General features: G+C 42.1%; 1 protein-coding gene across 1 annotated transcript in view; it reads right to left on the minus strand.

Moving 5' to 3' along the window:
* The window catches only part of lhfpl4a (LHFPL tetraspan subfamily member 4a), a 186,011-nt gene that overhangs the window by 18,414 nt on the left and 145,662 nt on the right, over positions 1-21,935 (minus strand). The window contains exons 2-4 of the mRNA XM_070895512.1: positions 18,641-18,877; positions 16,781-16,862; positions 4,797-4,813 (exon numbers count right to left, since the gene is read on the minus strand). Of these exons, the coding sequence (XP_070751613.1) occupies positions 16,834-16,862; positions 18,641-18,877 (266 nt within the window). The 3' untranslated portion in view covers positions 4,797-4,813; positions 16,781-16,833. The remainder of the gene's footprint in view (positions 1-4,796; positions 4,814-16,780; positions 16,863-18,640; positions 18,878-21,935) is intronic.

Genomic DNA, 21,935 nt, shown 5'->3' on the forward strand with positions numbered 1-21,935 from the left:
ATGGCTTCCCTAAGCTCTGAGAAACCATCCCTGATAGCTGTCTGCAAACCTTCTTTGAGATCTACCAGCCCTTCCTTTAGAACTGATACCAAGTCACTCACTCCATGGGTCACCATACAGGTCTGTACAGAGCCCATTCTTGTGTCCAACACCTCATTCAGATTAAACAGAGATCCTTGAATTTCTTCTAATCTTTGATCCATGGATTTGTGGAAGTGCTTCACAGCCCGGTGAATATCCTGTTGATGCACTAATACTTTTGCCTTGAAGGCTTGCCCACCAATATCTGTGTCCACGTTATCATGCTCAGGTGACTCCTCTCCAATCGATCTGTCCAATTCACCATCCTCAACTGGCACTGCTAATTCTTCTATGCCATTAATATTCTCATGTGCAAGCGATCTAACAAATGATTGCGATGAAGGCGAAATAGGAGCTGTGCTGGTGAGCACAATCTGAGCAGTAGGTGATGCAGATGCTGTTGTCGAGGCTGATGTTGTTGGGTGGGCAGGTGCCTCTGAAAGTGGTGGCGAATTCTGACTTGTGGCTGAGGCCGAGAGCCCAGATGTTTCTGTGGAGAGAAGAATATAAATAAGTTAGTGTCACTCTGCCTTCAGAATCTTCAAGTCCTCACAAATAAACATCATTGTACATTGCTCAATAATATCCAACTATTTATGCAAGTAATATATTTGTCTGTACTGGATTCATTGCATTTGTTAAAATAACTCATTTAAGATTAAATGTGCAAAACACAATGACATTTACTTACCGAGCTGTGTGGAGGCAATTCCTGGCTCAGGGTTCCCCATATCATGCAGGGTTTCAGCAGGCAAGAATCGGAGGACTTTCTCCTTTGCCATTGTTAATACTTTGTGGCTGTGTTCCTCCACTAGTTCCATTTCAAATTAATCTGTTGAAGGCCAGTTTTTCTGCTTTGCTACCCATTATATTTTATTTAAACATTTTTGGCTAACCTGCCTGGATCTTTCTGTGACACAGAGAGCATTTAATTGTTGAGTAATTGCCTCCCTTCTAAATTTTAGGATTAGATTGTTCTTTGTTGGTGCTAAATACTGTTGAACCTCTAGTCATAATCTAATCTCTGTACAGTTTGGTTTTCTCTTTGCCTGTTCATTCTTGACCCATCTCTCTATATGTTCTTATGCAAGCCAAAGGTTTAATTTTCTGTCCATTGTGGTAGTTCATTGTAACTACAGATACTGTCAGATTGACTGTCTTAATTTCCTGCTAATAGAAAATTCCAGTGGGGTTCTTTTTTGCTGCTGGCTTGGTGGAAATAGTTATTTTCCTCAAAACTTATTAAAAATCTACCTAAAGTGTCATTATGCCCACAGTCTGGAAGATAATCCCTTTAGAAAAGTCCCTGTTTGTTCCTATTCAATTCCTGATTTTTTGAGAAAGCTGCTGAACTATCCTACTTGATCCACTAGTCCCTGTGGGATTGGATATGTGGATAATCCTAGATTGGGGAAGCAGTCTTCGGCATATCCCTGAATCTTGTTCTGAGTTTGAATCACTCTCTGGCTTCATGAGTGGTTGCCATGCCCCATCATTTCCTAACAGTAATGAACGCAGGGCCAGAGGAATCTGATTTTCATGTACGTCATAGAACCCTGAATTGCCAATGTTAAGAAGGCTCCTGCCTGTTTTGGGTGGGAGCGCAGCTCGCCTATCTCCTAGCCTATTCCAAAATTACAGTGGGCCACATGTTGGCAGGAACGGGGTGGTAAGGGCTCCACCCATGATCTTCGCCACACTAGTTTCCTTTGCCCAGCAGAGGAAATTAAATTCACCTGCCTGGCCTTCACCTCTGGGATCTCGGTTCAAATCTAACCATGATTGATGGGATGTATGTCTTTCTCTCTACCAACATGAAATCAGATTGGGCAGTCTCAAATCAGTTTATAGTAAGCACGAGTCTGCCCGATAAAATTGATAATTATTGTAATGAAGCCAACACTAAATGAATAATCTTACTCAGGCAAGCCATAACACATGTTGCTATGCAAAGTGGAGAACCAGACATTAGTGTATTAGGGAGTGCTTTTCTGAAACAGATTGGAGGCAATTACTCTGAGTTTGGCTCTTGCTCTAACTGCTGGGAGTGCTTGGTGTCAATTGAATGGTTTTCCCTTCCCCAACATGGACACTTGGGGCCAAATAGCAGCAAATGAAAATTTTAGCAAAACGTTCTCTGGTTTCATGAGTTGCTTCTATGTTGCATGTTTTCCAGCAAAGGCAGATGAAGGCCAGGTGTTTGAGTCAGAACTACATGCCAATATTTTTACCATAGCTTATAAGCTATTTGTCATACTGGGGCGGGGGAGGGAGACGGGAGATTCCCTCTGCTTGTTATTTGTAGTGACATTGTAAACATGCGTATAAAGAATGCGTTTATGATTTTGCTACAATAGTGAATAGAGGAAATCTCACATAATATGCACAGAGTCAGATGATTGGTGAAAATTCCCATTCTGATTTATGGCTTCATGTGTGGAATTAGTGGTCACAGTATGACTGTTCAGTAGCGGAGCTTCATTTAGGCATCATTCAATTCGAATCAAATAATGACATCAAAATCCTTTGGTAATTAATTGCATTTATTTCTCAATAAACCTGCACTGATGGCATCACACAATACTTAATCTGTGTGTGAATGTCATCATGTATCAGTTACATAGAGCACACAGACTGTCAATATCAGCACTGGGAGCTGCTTCTAGCATAATGTATGATCGCAAGACTGAATAGAATTCCTAGATGAACCAATGCGACTGGTGGCAGTGTATTAGAGCCAACTGCATTGCGTTATTGGCCAGGTAGGATGTGAATTTATACCTACGATTCTGTCCTTGCTGAGTTCCTATTTCAGCCATGTTGTCATGGGAGGGCATACAACAGGGACCAGGTGTGTTTCCAGGCAAGGGCTGAATCCTATAACCTCTGTTTATAGGGCAGCAATGGAAGAAGCAGGGAGCAGATTATCTACCCACGTCATGGTTGAAAATGGTGTGGGCCACAGAGAGACCAAGAGTTAGCAAGGGGAGAAAAATAACAAGCCTTCAAATATAAACTAAAATGAATTGGCCTGTAAATATAAATATTTTTTTTTAAATGACAGGGAGCGTGTTTATACCTGTAATCTAATCGTACGAACTTTGATGATGGTCATAAAAGCTTAAGCCTCACTCCTGTGGTCAGTGATATCATTTAAATTTAGACAACTGACGTGTAGAGACTCCCAGTTTATCCATTATTCTCAACATATTGCGTAAAATGAAAGTTCAGTACAGCTTTACACCGGGGGTTGAATGCACTCCTCTCCTGGCAGTAGGCCTATTCCGAACATCGTGCTGAAAGTTAGAGACTGTTTTTAAAGAATGTTAAGTCTGCCATAAATAGAGTCAACATCTGCTCTAGTCAGGAAACCCATTATGTCTCAGTAATCTAGCCACAAAAGTGGTAGGTCAAACATCTAAGTAGTTTCTTACATCAATGAATATTGGTCAAAGAGTTTTGACAATAAATATTAAAAGTAAAAAGGCCATTGTCGGGCCAAATTCAGGAATATATTTATTTAAAAACAAGCCTCAATATTTCTATTGAGGCTCCTATATCGCCTGTACAAACACTGTTCTTGTGTGGCGTTAAACACGGACTGAGCACAGAGTCCAGCACAGCAGTCCCACTCCTCACTTCACAAGAGCTAACTGTAAGTAACCAGTTAGTTAACTAAATAACATTGCTAGTTGAAAATAACAAACATTTTGGCGCAAAATAATTGAGTGTACCTTACGAATGGACTTAAACATTTGGGTTATATACCACACACTGTATCCTCCTTATTTATAATATATACCAGATACTCACTGTATCTCTACGTAGTATATGTAAAGTATTCAATCTCTATATATGTAATATATACAAGACACTGTGTTGCTTGTATTTATATACAAGCGACTGCATTCTCCTGTATATACAAATAGAAAATAGTATATCATCCTCTATTCATAATAATATAGATTGGATCCTTTTAGAAACAAGGTATTGTTTTGTTCTATTTAGAATAAGTGCACAAGATAGTGTGTACCCCTCAATTTAGAATAAAAGGTGCTGTATTTCATTGTCTTTGATATACCAAAGAACTGTATTTCCTGTCATAGATACGTCAGGTATTATATAGCTTACTTTGTTTATATAACGTACTCAGTGCACTATGCTTTTGTGTTATGGGGCAGTAAAAAGAGTGCTTGCTGTGATTCCCAACTGCAAGTTCCTGATCTCATCTGTGCCATGAGATGGTAGATGCTAAGTAGAAGCCATCGAGGAGGGGAAAGACCCCATTATAATAAGCAGGCACTTGACCCAGGCCACCTATTGTGCAGAGAAGCATTTGGCAGCGGTATGGGAAGGAGTTCACCTGATTACTGACTCATTGAGGGATGATGCACAATGTGGAGAGACTTAAAGAAGCAGAGGGATTGTTCAGAAACAATAAAAAAGATCTGCAGTGAATTTTGGGCCCCATTGCTAGTTCTAATCGAAAGTATGCTTTGTATGGATCCCGTGTCGTCAGTGTGCAAAAGGGACTGTTTAAAAGCCGCTGATTTTAAAAAAAAAAACAACTGTTGTTCCCAGTTTCAAAACCTGTTTGCATTGCACCCGTAAACCAGATTTTCTTAACACAGCCATTTGGTGTTAAATTGGTAGCCTGTATCTCACTGCTCTGTTCGCCAGACGACATTACATGAAATAACATGGTATCCACTTACCGCGGCACCGGTGAAATCTGAAAAACAACAGAAATTAAAAAAAGCAATAAATGTAATGAATAGTTTGTCCTCATAGAAGCACAAATAAATCATTCCGACTTAAAGCGATTTCTTTCTGCCCGTCTCATTCTTTCGGCACTGGAGAGTCGTCGTTGCGCTTCTAACACTCCAGTTTCAGTTCCATAACTGAAATCTATACGAGCATGGGCCCAATGGCAACACTGGTCAGTGGGACTTAGGATTGCAGTCAGAGCCAGATACCATTCCCTGGGCTGGTGCACTAGCCAAGAGTGACTGGGCGCTGCCCCCTCAGTATACCAATCATTCTATTGGCCATTCCAATATTTTCCTCTGGATTGGATCTTTTGACCTTGACTGATGTGGTATTTTTGTTACTTAACTCAGCTTACATGAGTTCCTGAAAGGTGATATAGCTGGCCTATCGAGAAGGAGGTGCTAAATGGCTATGAATTGCTTCCCCACATCTCCCCACCTCACCGGCCAAGAGGAAGGAGAGAAAAACTTGGAAGCTCAGACGTGTAAACAGCTCTATTGCTATAGACCACTTCCACTTGGCAGAAGTATGTGATGGGGAGGAGGGAGTTGGACAAAAAAATAAAAACTTGGGTTAATATAAAGAAAAGACAAAAAAAAACCTGATTGGAAAAGATTTCTGTTAAGTGAATAAAAGATGAAAATCCAAAATCTATTGCCATTGTTTTCACTCCTGGTAACTGACACATTTGAGTTGTATATTCTTGTTTGGTGAACAGCTTTTCTTGCTCACCTTATACATTTGACCCTGTTAACACGCTGTATTATTCACAACCACCTTCGGTATGCTGCGACTTCTTCTACAATGTCCTAAGCTCACGCAGTTGAAGATGCCACATAAAGTGTCTGCCACAGCTCGTTTGTGTTAGTTTGCCACAATAACACTTGGTTCTCGGTCTCTCTCCGTCTCAAGGAACACTCCCCCCTTTAAAGATAAACTGTGTGAAGCAGTGACACGAACACTGGAGACCTGGCGAGGAGAGATGAATTGCTGGCTAGTTTTGATGAAGGGTTGCACCCAAAAACAGTTCACCTATCTTTCGCTTTCAGATACTGATTCACCTGTTGTGCATTTCCAGTATTTTCAGTCTTATTTCCAATTATTGCACAAACTGTTTAGATTTGGGGAAAATTTCCATTACAATTAAAATGATGCATGAAGTTGGGCAGCAAAAAATGAAGAAAGGAACGCAGGGCACATGGCATTCTGTGACAAAACAGTCTTCATTGGAAGAAGTTTCTGCCAGTAGATTAAAGAAAGGTGTACCAGTGTGATTTCTCTTCTAGCATTTCAGTAACAAATAGATCATTCATACTTATGGACTATTATCATTATTGACATCATGGTGAGTCATTTTGCAATAATATCATGTAAAACAAGTGACTACTGCTGCAATTTTGTGCAGATTGTGATTACAATGCTCATTTGGAGTGCTGGTGTTTGACAGGGACAATAGAGAGATGATAAAGTATGTGTGTGCGAATACATGCTTTCATTTGGAGGAAACCCTTGTGTACTACATCAATGACAATAGAAAATCACAATAAAAATGTATTAAAAAAAGAATGAACAAAATGGGCCTTTTTTTAAAAGATAGGAAGTTGCAATAAAGGCATGTCTTTAAAGGACACATTTTGAGGCAGTTTGGCTCTGTGGCTGTGTTCGATGAGAGTGTTGGATCCCAAGATGGGAAAATTGCTCCATTGCTCTGATCTGACATCCCTTACGTTAAGGAACACAAATTGCACCAAGATAAGAGTGGAAAAAATAAAACAAGTGGACAGCAGTTCATTGTTATAAGATTTCAAGTATACCAGGTTATTGAGAAATCATTACTTAACCAGTAAGGGGCAACATAATAGTGATGCACTCATGTAGCTTTGTCAGGTACTTTATTTGCAACCATGAAGTTGATTGTTCATTGCACATTATGTTTTATTTGTGTAAGAACATTAAAATTGAGGGAAAAGGGATGTGAAGAGACCATTTGTCAACACTGAAAGAAAGATTTGGATTTATATAGCGCCTTTCACGACCACCGGATGTCTCAAAGCGCTTTACAACCAATGAAGTGTAGTCACTGTTGTAATGCTCCTACAAAACAGCAATGTGATAATAACCAGAGAATCCGTTTTGTTATGTTGATTTAGGGATAAATATTGGCCAGGAAACCGGGGATAATTCCTCTGCTCTTCTTCAAAATAATGTCATGGGATCTTTTATGTCCACTTGAGAGAGCAGATGGGGCCTCGCTTTAACATACCATCTGAAAGACAGCACCTCCGACAATGCAGTACTCCCTCAGCACTGCACTGGAGTGTCAGCCTAAATTTGTGTGTTTAAGTCTCTGGAGTGGGACTTGAACCCACAACCTTCTGACTCAGAGGCAAGAGTACTACTCATTAAGCCACAGCTGAGCCTATTCCTTTCAATGGACCATGTGGTCTCTCCATCAAGAAGGATAAGTAATCATGGATAAAATTTCCAAGAGAAAAGTCTTCTCTATGAAACCAGTGTTATTGCAAGTTATCTGGGAGATTGTCCGCACTCTGCAATGATGCTAGTGTCCTTCAGTGGCTTTCCATGTTACGTGACAGATTTACATTTAAGAAATTTGCAAAACGTCTACCGCCAACATGCTTATCTTAGTCTATCTGAATCCTGTCAACTGATCATTGATTTTGTTCAATCTTCAGGCCAGGAATGGAGGGGCATAACATGTAGATAAACATGGCATAAACACCCAGCAGCAAAATGAAATGGGTAAACATTTGGAAGAATAGGATTGAAGGTTATAAGGATAGTCACAGACCATGCAAAATCATCAAATAGATATAGATGAGGAAGGCTATTCATCCTATCCAAGCTCAACTGATTAGAAATGACTGACAGTCCCCCATCACAGTACCCACCTGTTTCTTAGATATTTTCAGGATCTTTGCCCCTTCTAACCAACTTGGATGTCCATCTCATGTATGACAAAGAACTTCCTAATATCAGTCCTAATTTGCCTTTGCTGGATTCAACTTGTGCTTCCATATCCTATTGCCACAATTTCATTTGGAGTAATAACCCGGTGTGACATTTTGTATTCCACTGACTATTCAATACGAGGCTCCCTTCCTTTCAAATCTGAAAAGCCCAGGTTTCTCCAATCTTTCCTCATAACCCAATCCTCTGCCACTGGGCATCAAGCTCTCTAATCCAATACACTGTATAGCACGATGATTAGCCAGTAGAATGCAACTGATATGGGTTGTAAAGTAAGGTTGATGTTCTGGAGGGTGGTTTGATTTTTTGGGGGTTGCTTAGGGACAAGTTTCACAGAGTTTTTTTTTCTTCTTGGAAGTTTTCCTGCACTTACTTCCCTCCCTCAGGAAATTGAGTGGGTTGGGCAGAGTTCATGACCCGATTTTAACTGCAGGATAGTTCTCAGCAGGTCAGTAGCAGCATGAGTTAGAAACTCACCTGCTGCTCCAGTGATGAACACTGCGTATTTTAACAAATTTACTTTATTGGGGCCTCTTCTGGCCTTGATCCTCATCGCTGCTGAGTTGGCCTGGCGAAACACTTACTCCCACTTCCCACTCAGGCCGCCTAGTTAAAATTGCAGTCGGAACCCAGTGACATCATCGGGATCCAACGTGCATATGTTAAAATGGACCCCGCTGGCTTTGGACCATGTCCTTGACACTTGTTTGAGACCACCTAAAAATCAAAACCCGTCAGCTTCCGGTGGCTCTGGGGCGGAGGTACGTAAATTGGATTACTTTAACTGCTCACCCGCCCAGTTTCTGGTCGAGAGATAGGGTTAAAATTGCCACTCATGTTAGGCCAGGTTGTACATTTTATGGAAAGACTAGGGATCTATTCTCCTTCCCAAATCATTCATTAATAATTCAACATATACAAACAGTCTCATTTATGTGAAGTTGATCTAAAGCTGGTAAGGTTTTAGTGCTCGAGTTTGGCATTGAGCCATTCTACGTACTTAAACAGATCATCAGCACATCAGCAGTTTTACTGCCAATGCATTTGTCGACTTTTATGAAAACCATTTGTGTTGTCGTCCTCATGCATAATCTGAAAGCAATGGTATATTTCAATAAGCATCTTCAGACATGGAAGTGGGCTGAAAAATATGAATAATTCTGAAGTAAACAAATGATCAACCTTAGCACTGCCATGCAGTGATACTTGATATCAGAAGTGGTTCATTATCAATGATTATTCAGCCTATCCAACACGTTCTTTTTCTCCCCCTTTTTTCACCATTTTCTCCCCTCCTCTCTGAAAGTGGTACAGTTCCACAGTCACTGGGCTCCCTCCAGTAGCTTACCAAAGTTCCCACTATTCATATGTGATTGTGACACAAGGTGTCAGCAGGCTATTTGATCACAGGAGTATCACAGTCAAGTGTAGTCCTTACACATATCTACTTCCAACAGGGGTTGCTAGAGGATGGGGAATCTGGATTTATTACAACATATTACATAGTATTTACAGCACAGAAACAGGCCATTCAGCCCAACAGGTCCATGCTGGTGTTTATGCTCCACATGAGCCTCCTCCTACTCATCTTCATCTAACCCTATTAACATATCCTTCTATTCCTTTCTCCCTTGTGTGTTTATCTAGCTTCCCCTTAAATGCATCTATGCTAGTCGCCTCAACTATTCCTTGTGGTAGCGAGTTCCACATTCTAACCACGCTCTGGGTAAATAAGTTTCTCCTAAATTTCCTATTGGATTTATTAGTATTTATGACCCCCCGTACTGGTCTCCCCTGCTAGTGGAAACATCTTCTCTACGTCTCACCTATCAAGTTTGATTCTGTTTTCCTTTCTCTAACCAACTGTAGCTCCTCTGTCATTACCCAAATGAGACTGAACTTGAGATCTTCCCTGATTTGTATGATTCCTCGACTCACTGGATAAAATACACAGAGCTATTGAGGAAACCCTATCAAACATTGCCATGGCAACATTTACATTTTCCTCAGTTAACTGATCTGCACACAACACATTACGATGGGTTGATTTCACTAGAGACCTGGGTTACGAATGGGTATAATGGGTATAAATATTAAAAGCATAAATGCCTATTATTTCAGATATGTTCAAATGTAACTTATCGGAACATAGGAACACAAACAGGAGTAAGGCCATTCAGCCCCTCGAGTCTGTTCTGCCATTCAATGAGATCATGGCTGATCTGTATCCTAACTTCTTTTACCCACCTTGTCTCCATACCTATTAATACCCTTGGCTAGCAAAAATCTATCGATGCCAGAATTAACATGATTAATTGAGCTAGCACCTGCTGCTTTTGGTGGGAGAGATTTCCATACTTCTACCATCCTTTGCATGAAGAAGTATTTCCTAACTTCTCTCCTGAATGTCCTGGCTTTGATTGTAAGGTTATGTCCCCCTCACCAGCGATTTCTGTAAAATATTGCAGAATTGTTGCAGGATTCGTAAATGAGTTCATGGCACCGTGGGTGGCTCTGCTGCACAGGAGAGCAGGAAAAAGAGTGGGAGAGCTATAGTGGTAGGGGATTCTATTGTAAGGGGGATAGATAGGCATTTCTGCAGTTGCAACCAAGACTCCAGGATGGTATGTTGCCTCCTTGGTGCAAGGGTCAAGGATGTCTCGGAGCGGCTGCAGGGCATTCTGGAGGGGGAGAGTGAACAGCCAGTTGTCGTGATGCATATAGGTACCAACGATGTAGGTAAAAAGCAGGATGAGGTCCTACAAGCTGAATTTTGGGAGCTAGGAGTTAAATTAAAAAGTAGGATCTCAAAGATAGTAATCTCAGGATTGCTACTAGTGCCACGTGCTAGTCAGAGTAGAAATAGCAGGATAGTTAAGATGAATACGTGGCTTGAGCAGTGGTGCAGCAGGGAGGGATTCAAATTCCTGGGACATTGAAACCGGTTCTGGGGGGAAGTGGGACCGTACAAACCGGACGGTCTGCACCTGGGCAGGACCGGAACCAATGTCCTTGGAGGAGTGTTTGCTAGTGCTGTTGGAGAGGGGTTAAACTAATTTGGCAGGGGGATGGGAACCTATGCAGGGAGACAGAGGGAAATAAAATGGGGGCAGAACCAAAAGATAGAAAGGGGAATAGTAAAAGTTGAGGGCAGAGAAACCCATGGTAAAAACTAAAAAGGGCCACATTACAGCAAAATTCTAAAGGGACAAAGAGTGTTAAAAAGACAAGCCTGAAGACTCTGTGCCTCAATACGAGGAGTATTTGTAATAAGGTGGATGAATTAACTGCGCAGGCAGCTATTAACGATTATGATACAATTGGGATTATGGAGACATGGCTCCAGGATGACCAAGGCTGGGAACTCAACATCCAGGGGTATTCAACATTCAGGAAGGATAGACAGAAACGAAAAGGAGGTGGGGTAGCGTTGCTGGTTATAGAAGAAATTAACGCAATAGTAAGAAAGGACAATAGCTTGGATGATGTGGAATCTGTATGGGTAGAGCTGCGGAATACCAAAGGACGGAAAACGCTAATGGGAGTTGTGTACAGATCACCAAGCATTAGTAGTGAGGTTGGGGATGGCATCAAACAAGAAATTAGGGATGCAATAAAGATATCATAGGCGACTTTAATCTACACATAGATTGGGCTAACCAAGCTGGTAGCAATGTGGTGGAAGAAGATTTCCTGGAGTGTATTAGGGATGGATTTCTAGACCAATATGTCGAGGAACTAACTAGAGAGCTGGCCATCCTAGACTGGGTGTTGTGTAATGAGAGAGGACTAATTAGCAATCTTGTTGTGCGAGGCCCCCTGGGGAAGAGTGACTATAATATGGTAGAATTCTTTATTAAGATGGAGAGTGACTGTGTTAATTCAGAGACTAGGGTCTTGAACTTAAGGAAAGGTAACTTCAATGGTATGAGATGTGAATTGGCTAGAATAGACTGGCGAATGATACTTAAAGGGTTGACAGTGGATAGGCAATGGCGTACATTTATAGATTACATGGATGAACTTCAACAATTGTACATCCCTGTCTGGAGTAAAAATAAAATGGGGAAGGTAGCTCAACCGTGGCTAACAAGGGAAATTAGAGATAATGTTAAATCCAAAGAAGAGGCATATAAATTGGCCAGAAAAAGCAGCAAACCTGAGGAGTGGGAGAAATTTAGAATTCTAAATGGGTCTAATTAGGAGGGGGAGAATAGAATATGAGAGGAAGCTTGTCGGGAACATAAAAACTGACTGCAAAAGCTTCTATAGATATGTGAAGAGAAAAAGATTAGTAGAGACCAACGTCGGTCCTTTGCAGTCAGAATCAGGTAAATTTATAATGGGGATCAAAGAAATGGCAGACCAATTGAACAAATGCTTTGGATCCGTCTTCACTAAGGAAGACACAAATAACCTTCCGGAAATACTTGGGGTTCAAGGGTCTAGCGAAAAGGAGGAACTGAAGGAAATCCTTATTAGTCAGGAAATTGTGTTAGGGAAATTGATGGGATTGAAGGCGTGATAGGCTGCATCCCAGAGTACTTAAGGAAGTGGCCCTAGAAATAGTGGATGCATTGGTGATCATTTTCCAACATTCTATTTACTCTGGATCAGTTCCTATGGACTGGAGGGTAGCTAATGTAACATCATTTTTTTAAAAAGAGGGAGAGAGAAAACAGGGATTATAGACCGGTTAGCCTGACATCGATGGTGGGGAAAATGTTGGAATCAATTATTAAAGATGAAATAGCAGCGCATTTGGAAAGCAATGGCAGGATCGGTCCAAGTCAGCATGGATTTATGAAAGGGAAATCATGCTTGACAAATCTTCTAGAATTTTTTGAGGATGTAACTAGCAGAGTGGACAAGGGAGAACCAGTGGATGTGGTTTATCTGGACTTTCAAAAGGCTTTTGACAAGGTCTCATACAAGAGATTAGTGTGCAAAATTAAAGCACATGGTATTGGGGGTAGTGTATTGACGTGGATAGAGAACTGGTTGGCAGACAGAAAGCAGAGAGTCGGAATAAACGGGTCCTTTTCAGAATGGCAGGCAGTGACCAGTGGGGTGCCGCAGGGTTCAGTGATAGGACTCCAGCTATTTACAATATACATTAATGATTTAAATGACGGAATTGAGTGTAATATCTCCAAGTTTGCAGATGGCACTAAGCTGGGTGGCGGTGTGAGCTGTGAGGAGGATGATAAGAGGCTGCAGGGTGACTTGGACAGGTGAGTGGGTAAATGCATGGCAGATGCAGTATAATGTGGATAAATGTGAGGTTATCCACTTTGGTGGCAAAAGCAGGATGACAGAATATTATGTGAATGGTGACAGATTAGTAAAAGGGAAGGTGCAATGAGACCTGGGTGTCATGGTACATCAGTCTTTGAAGGTTGGCATGCAGGTTCAGCAGGTGGTGAAGAAGGCAAATGGCATGTTGGCGTTCATAGCTAGAGGATTTGAATATAGGAGCAGGGAGGTCTAACTGCAGTTGTACAGAGCCTTGTTGAGGCCATATCTGAAATATTGTGTTCAGCTTTGGTCTCCTAATCTGAGGAAGGACGTTCTTGCTATTGAGGGAGTACAGTGAAGGTTCACCAGACTGATTCCCGGGATGGCAGGATTGACATATGAGGAGAGACTGGATCAACTGGGCTTGTATCCACTGGAGTTTAGAAGAATGAGAGAGGATCTCACAGAAACATATAAAATTCTGAAGGGATTGGACAGGTTAGAGGCAGGAAGAACGTTCCCATTGCTGGGGAGTTCCAGAACCAGGATTCACAGTCTAAGAATAAGAGGTAAGTCATTTAGGACTGAGATGAGGAGAAGCTTCTTCACTCAGAGAATGGTTAACCTGTGGAATTCCCTACCGCAGAGAGTTGTTGAGGCCAGTTCGTTAGATATATTCAAAAGGGAGTTAGATATGGCCCTTACGGCCAAAGGGATCAAGGAGTATGGAGATAAAGCAGGAAAGTGGTACTGCGGTTGAATGATCAGCCATGATCTTATTGAATGGTGGTGCAGGCTCGAAGGGCCGAACGACCTGCTCCTGCACCTAATTTCTATGTTTCTATGACTCTGAGTCTGTTATTCCATAATGGAAAGCACTTGAAAAGGCATCAGGAAGGAACTTAAACAGGCCCCGCAGTTTAATTGAATTTGCAGTTAGGGGCCATCGGTTTCTGTCATGCAAGATCCAGGTTGATGATGATATTCATTGTTATTTTTCTAATTGTAATACTTTCTTTAATTCTGGTTTGTCTTTTTTGATTTTCCTCCCTCTTCAGCTCTTCCTTTGCCATGCAAAAGTCCATAGCCAACCATGACACTTTGCACCATAGAAAGTGAAGGATACATACAGGAATAAAGTAGGTTATGGAACAAAGATGCATTGGCAAACTAAAACATTGCAAAATGCCATCCAGGCTGGTTTTCTAAAGGCAACTTCTTCAATCTAGCTCAGTGGAGTTAAATTTGATAGTGTAAAACACGCAAAATGGGCTCGGCCACGTGTCCTGATTTAAGTCAAGGGAAGCGAAAAGGGGGAGAGGGGTTTAACAGGTGATCGAACCCATAGCACCGCTTTTACATTATCGACCACAGTTAGAATGACTCCCAGTGTCTGTACTGTGGCACAATGTACTGCAGGTAAACACACTTGCCACTGGGCAAATCAAAAAAATCCCCATTGAGTATCCTCTATATCCTACCATTCCTCAATGTGTCATTTTAAATCACATCCTCTCCTATTGTTTATCCTCCAATTCCTATCGTTCCTGAATGTATATACATTTCGTAGTTCCCACATTGGGTAACACCTGTTTAACCTCTTATTCACAAGATTTTTCACTCGCATTGCCTTTGGTATAACTTATGGATTTTGCTTTAACCCTAATGTGCAGCGATAAGGCCAGGCAAGGGGAAGAGTGCTGTCACTGAGCAGTAGACTAGCAGCTGTCCACTTGTATGATGCACTCAAAGGGAGAAGGAACACTCGGGGTCATTTTCTGAGAGCCTCGTCTGCTGGGACGGCAAACCAAATATTCGGCCATGAGCTGTTTACGGTTTTCTGAGCACGCACCAAAGGTTGCGATGTGAGCCCGCAGAGAGTGAGGCTCTCTGTCAAAGGCAGGATGTTGGAAAATTACACCCACTAACTATTCTTAGCATTTCTCAAAGCACGTTCATTAAAAGACACCGGGGGCAAATTTTGATTTATAAGGGCTAACAAATCAGCAGCCCATTTTCTATCACTCCGGATATTTATTTCCATTGAAGTCAATAAAAATCGGGAGTGACCTAAAGTGGGTTGCCGATTTGCTATCACCCATTTTGCACTGTCGCACAAAGTCAAGATCTACTCCACCATGTCACCAACGTTTAGTTAAGCTGTCCTCCTGCAGATCCAGATTAGCACACTTTGGGGTTGAATTTCTGCGGGGATTCTCTGAATGCGGCAGTAACTTTGATGAAAAATCCACAGTGTAGCATAAACAGCCATTTCTCCGGAGTTTTCGAAGGCCTTCTGCTAAAGTTATGGGAGGTGATTGGGAGAACCTCTGCGGAAATTCAACCCCATTCTATTTAAGTTCACTATAAATGGATGCCAGAAGGATTGGCATTCACGTGTACTGACTACATCAGAAAAAAAATATCTAATGAGCAGTTCAATAGACTTCACAGGTCATTGAAGATTATAGGAAGAGCTCATACAATCAAGGCCTTCTCATGTTAAAGAAAGACGCATTTATATAGTGATTTTCATGCCCTCAGGATGGCCCAAAACTCTTTACAGCTAATGAAGTACTTTTGAAATGTAGTCACTGTTGTAATGTAGAAAACGCGGGAGGCAATTTGTGCACAGCAAGCTCCCACAAACAGCAGTGTAATAATGACCAGATAATCTGTTTTTTTTTAGTGATGTTGGCTGAGGCGTAAATATTGGTCAGAACACCGGGGAGAAGACCCCTGCGATTCTTCAAAACGTTATGCTGCTAATTAACTCCTTTCTATTTTAAATTGAAGAGGTGAAATTGATCTTTGTCAGTAGTGTGGGACGAGTGATGATAAATCAGAAGATTGTTTTACACTGCGCCAAAATTTCTTTTTGCTGAAGTCAACGGAGAATAAATTCAGGCGCAGTGTAAACGAGCCACGATTCACTATCGCCCGTTCTGTGTGACTCGAGAAGACCAATTCCATCCCCTGTCAAATCAAATTCAGGCCAAACTTCAAAATGCTATGATTAAAGTTACATGAATGCATAAAAATACAGATAATACCATCAACTAAAGATATCAGCAATTACATGAACCTTTTTTAAAGTTAAGAAAATGGAAATACATAACTGAAATATGGGAATAGTGAGTTATAAAGCTCATTATAAGAGTGGAAGCAAGTCTTCCTCGATTTGGAGAGACTGCCTATGATGATGATGATGATGATAAAGCTCGGGTAATTTGAGCACCCTTATAAACTGCTCCATGGATACCCGTTGTCTAAATAATTATTTTTCACTACTGTGCCTGGACAGTTCTTTTGGGGTATCTCAGTCAAGTCCGTCGCTTCCCTCACTAGAATACTACCACTTGGGCAAGGGTCGCTGGATAGCAATCAGGAAAGATAACCCTGACTGGTTTGTTTTCCCTTCCTAGCCTAGGGGTAACTGAGGCTAATTATCACTCTTATTGGCTAAGACCAGCTAAAGTATCGCAGATCAGGAACCAAAAGTGGGATTTTCCTGGCTCTAATTGTTTCTACTTCTCTGGATCATTTATGTTCCCTGTTCTTTTTTCCTTTGCTCAGTTCGAGGTGTCACGGCTCAGGTCTGTAAGAAAGCATACCAGCAACTACCGGGAGCTTGCTGGGCAGACGGAGGCCCATCCCTTGGGGCACGTGGACATATAACAGAATACAAAAATATGCTTACATGCATCAGCTCAATATCACGATTGATGGGCACGTGTACTATTTAAATTGCTGTCACCAGAAGTTCCTCAGGCCTTTTAACCCTTTAACACACAAAGCAGTAAAAAGTGACTGTGAATTCCACAAAAAGTCAGAATGAGCAAAGGTTAATTCTGCCCTTAAAGGAGTGGTTCTATCCGACCAGAAATTCTGCAACACCCACTCCCATGGTCCAATATGGGGCCACCTTAGAGCTTGCTGTGATTTCCATATAGATTCCAAGGCATAATGGCCCTGCTATTACACCATGCAATACCAGCATATGAACATTTAACATATTTGAAATTCCTCTCTCCATTATTTTAGTGCCAGCATTAATCCATTGATTTTAAAGGGGTTGATACCCCACCAAAATAGCAGAAGGAAGAATCTCAAATGTTCATATTCTAGTATCCCGTTGTGTATTGTCAGGGCCAATGCACTTTAGACACACAGCAATAACTATCCATCATTTGTAATTACAAACATCATAGACTGCTAGCTATTTCCCCTCCTCATTACCACAATCTATTCACACATTTAGTACATCTCAAAACATCAGTTTGTTCTGTGGGAGTGAAAGATGGTTTCACTTTCCACCAGAGCAATAACTCACACCAGTGAAAACAACAGAAGAAATAATGGATAATGGAGTCAGCCACAACTGGAGTCTAATTCACGGGTTTAAATAGTTCATAGAAAAGAAAAATGGATACCTAGCAGTAAATCCCAGGTCTGTAATTCTCCTCAATGGATTTGGGTGGCTTATATAAAAGAATAATGGATACCTGGGAGTGAAGTACATGTCTGTAATCTAAAGCAAGGAGTTCCAATGATTTATATACAAATATAATAGATACCTGGAGAGAGCTGTAGGCTGTAGATTAGTTGAGGAATTCAGATAGTTCACATACAGACTAATAGATAACTGGGAGCGAGCTACCAGACGGTAATCTAAATCAAGGAGTTTCAGATTAATCTAAATCATAGAGTTCAGATGGTTATATAAAATGATAATGGGTACATAGGAGTGAAGTTCAGGCTGTAGTCTAATGGAGGGATTTAGATAGGAAATATATTTGAGTCTTGCATGCTTGAGGCAAGTTATGGGTAACATATCCATGAGTGATATTAGGCCATTTTATTCACGGCATCAGATTGCCTCACAAATCACAGGAACGACTTGAACAGATTCAATTCTTATTGGAGCTGAGATTAGATAGCAGCCTGGAAATGACTCCCTGATACATGTTAATTGCGTGATTACATACTGTTGCACTTTTAATAGCGGGAGGAATGAGTGTTTGGCTCGTTTCTGGGGCATCAGTGGCTGTCAGTGTGGAAGGTTGTTGTTGCAGATCCTCACCCTCACTTCAACGGTGACACCTTAGTTCCTGTGCAAACACCTCGCATTTTCTTTTCAGCAATAATACGTGCACTTATCTCATTACTTAGCTTACTGGCACATTTTGTATCAAACCGAATGAATGAAGGGCTTTGTGACGAAACAGAGAATTTGGCAGCACCTTGCATCTTCAACACTTGGCTGAACTTTCGGCCTCATCATAACACGTTTCTCAGGTTGGAAGGTCTGCTGTTGGTGCTCTTCACGTGTGACACACGATGACATTCACACAAGATAGCGAACAATTGTGACTTTGTCAGTGCAAGTTTATTAAGAAGAGAACCTGGAATTGCTAACGGGACATTTGAATAGTTGGGGGTGGTACTAAGCCAGAAAGTTGCTTGTTGTTTTGGGCCTTGTAACACAAGCTGCCTGTCTGTTTTTATCATTATAAACCACCAATTATTAACCGTATAAGCACAGAAATTTTGAACCCACCTTTGTTCTCAACCTTGAGGTCTTCCTGAAGGAGTTCATTCTGCCGGTTCCCGAGCACGAACGCCAGGAAGGAGAGGATTAATGCGTCCAGGATCCCGATGATAGCCAGGATGTAGGCCCAACGCACGGAACAGTTTCCCAGTGTGTATTTTCCCGTTTTATCTCCACACATGTGTCTCACAGCCTCCGAGTCCCATCCGTCAGGGAATATCATGCAGCCCAACACAAGACAAACAGCTGAAGAAAGGATGGGGGGGGGGGGGGGGAAAGAACAAGTAGTCAGGCAAAAATTCTGGGGTTTCTATATTGAAAGTGATTCTTGTAACAGAAAGCTTTGTCCATTATTAATAAAACCAATATAGTAGAAGGATCTCTGTCATTTTAACAATCCATGCAACTCCTGATAGAAACCCTTTAAATTGGTAGGGCCAGTAATGCTCAGATGATACAGAAAATTGCTAACATAAGCTTTTGGGAATCTATTATTTAATATATTGGAAATATTAATTGGAGTAAGTGAATGCCAATAGTTCTCTTCAAACAAAATTGATCACTAGTTACCTAAGAAACTGCAGGGATTCCACTCTATCTTTCAGATGTATCACAAGATTCAGATGAAAAAGGCCATTTAGCTCATTTTTCTGGAATACCAGCCATTCTATCTTCCAACTAGCTGGTTTGTAATTGGGGTCAGTGTTCTGTTACAAAACACCCTTCCTGGCAATGTGTTCTGGCTATGATGACCTCACATTATTCCCCCCTCCCCCTGGCCACACACACACACACACACACACACACACACACGTGTATTTCTTGTTAGCAACACCTAACCACAGTGGGGAACACTATTTAACAAACAAATGCTTTCTACGAGCGAGTAAGACCTAATAATCTGCCAAGATAAAAACTCATGAGAGTTATAAAAGGCTCAGCCCACTCAAAACAGGAGACATGTTTCTTGCTTGAAAGATGGGTTGCCGACAGCTGAAAATCTGGTGGAAACTGTGCGCTCCCATTTTGCCCTCTTGAATCAAGTTTCAGGCAAGACTTTAAATGGGCGCCCAGCACTCCCGCCCACAACAGGTGAGAGACTGTTTAAATATACAAATTGGAGACCTTAGCTTGTTGTATTTCCTGCGGCTGTTGTAGGTCCAACTGCCTGTAGTACATCTTAAGCCTGTTGTAGGTCCTAGGCCTGTTGGAGGCCCTAGGCCTGTTGGAGGCCCTAAGCCTGTTGGAGGACCCCAATCGCAATTTTTGAGGAGAAATGGGTGAAGCAGGTGTGCAGGATGACAGTCCCACTTTCTCCAACTGTTGAGAAGACTAACCGACGGTCCTTCAAGGGACTGCTCCAGGCCTCTCTCAAAAGGTAAATGTTTTGTTTTTGTTTAATATTGTTGTAGGGCCCAGGAGGAGCAGGAGCAGCTTACGGAGAAATGTTTTAACAAGGCCCGAATCTCAAGGTGGTTTGGGCCACCTGACTGCCCTTGGCCCCGCACGCGCACCAGTGATATTGCGCCCATTTGTCGCCTAACCCAAGAGTCTCCCCCAGACGGCATGTGTTACTTTGCTTATGGTGCCCCTGAGCAAACTAAGTATCTCAGTGTTCCTCGCTGGGTTAACAACGCTTGGCGAAAATTAATTGATTTCCTTGGATTTTCAGGATTGACAACAAAACCTTCCAAAAGTTTAATTTTACCATATGACTATTATAAGTGATAAAAGCACCAGAGTTTGAGGGTAATAGGGAAGAAAGGATGGAGCAAACAAGGAGAAATTGAAGAAAGGCTTGGGAACAGCTGCCAGGGTCAGTAGAGGCCCAGCAACGTGAGGTTTTAAAATTCATACCGAGTCTTTTTCTGTGTCAAGAGGAGCAAGACTGATCCTTTGGGCCCCACAGGAAACCCCTCCCCTGCCCTGGACTTCCCCTCCTCCCAAATTGGTGCTTCCCCTATTCAGTACCCCCCCCCCCCCCCCCCCAACCACAGCTACGATTTCCCTCCTGAGCTCCTCTGATCCATGTTCCAGTGACCATTGCCCGAGCCACTGGCAGCTGCCCCCAAGCCGCCCACTGACTGACGTGCCATTTTGGTGGGTAATGTCATGTAGTCAACTATCATTGTAACCCATGTATAAGCTGACCTAAGTTGTACACCTTGAGAACATTGACCACAAGGGGCGAACTTGTGGGAGACACTCCTAACCTGGATTTTCAGGTATAAAAGGGGAAGCTCCACCCACCTTCATCACTTGAGGTCTTGGTAATAAAGGTAACTGGTCACAGAGTGACTTTTTCTCAAGTATGGGCCTTGTGTGCATTTATACTGTATAGTAAGGACATATCATGTAAGTCGGCAAGCTTCATGCTAATGAGGCCTGACTGTTAGAATTGGCCGAGCCTCCCTGGCAGCGCTCCCAGACAGTCCAGCCACAATCCTGATGCCACACTCCCACTAGGGTTGCCATGCAAACCCTCCCGCTTTGCTGGGGAGTCTCCCGGAATGTGCAGTTGGTATCTTGGGTATTGCTGCCTGCATCCTGGGTGAAACAGTCCTCATGTGCACGGTTCATGCATGCGCTGCTCTCTGGGTATCGTGGCTTGACATTCCCGCTCGGGAGTTACAATCCATCCGCGTATCTTGAAGAAGAGCTGGCTTTCCAAATGAGAAACAGGACTTTCAACTCACCTTATTTTAGTGAAAAGATAGTCCCCAAACAGTACTGCACATGTCTCTTTAAATCTTGTGGTTGGCTTTGATTGGGAAAAAGCCCCACCTGCCCCAAGCTGCCACCTTTGCGCTGGAACCATATCCACCATACTAGGGGTCTATTGATGACCCTTTCAGGCACCACTGACTTGCCTAAGCTTATTGGTTGAAGCACGATGAGGTCAACCATTTTAATAATTGATCTGCGGGTTTTAAGTGGAAGAATCAGCTTTATTTTTACACTTGTTTTACGGTCTCCTGGGTTGTGCAAGCTGCTATCCTGGCTCCAGGCCTATGCGAAGCATTGTTATTAAGCCACCTCGAGGAGATGCACAAGAACGACACTTTTTAATTGTTCCTCTCATGTATCCTTGCCTCCCTGTGGGGGAAAGAGACTGGTCGCCTCTTCATGACCTCTAACTAAAGGGGGAGCTGAGGGTGCAATGCCACTGTGTGGAGAATCAAGCTGCTCACTTTTAGATTTATTGAAAATAATTCCAGCTTTTAATCCTTTCCTTCCAGAACAGAGAGCCTGAATTCTTGGGCGAATGACAGATTATATGACGAACTAATTCTGAAGCTGTGTT

The sequence above is a fragment of the Pristiophorus japonicus genome, chromosome 12, assembly GCF_044704955.1.
Source record: "Pristiophorus japonicus isolate sPriJap1 chromosome 12, sPriJap1.hap1, whole genome shotgun sequence".
Lineage (NCBI taxonomy): Eukaryota > Metazoa > Chordata > Chondrichthyes > Pristiophoridae > Pristiophorus > Pristiophorus japonicus.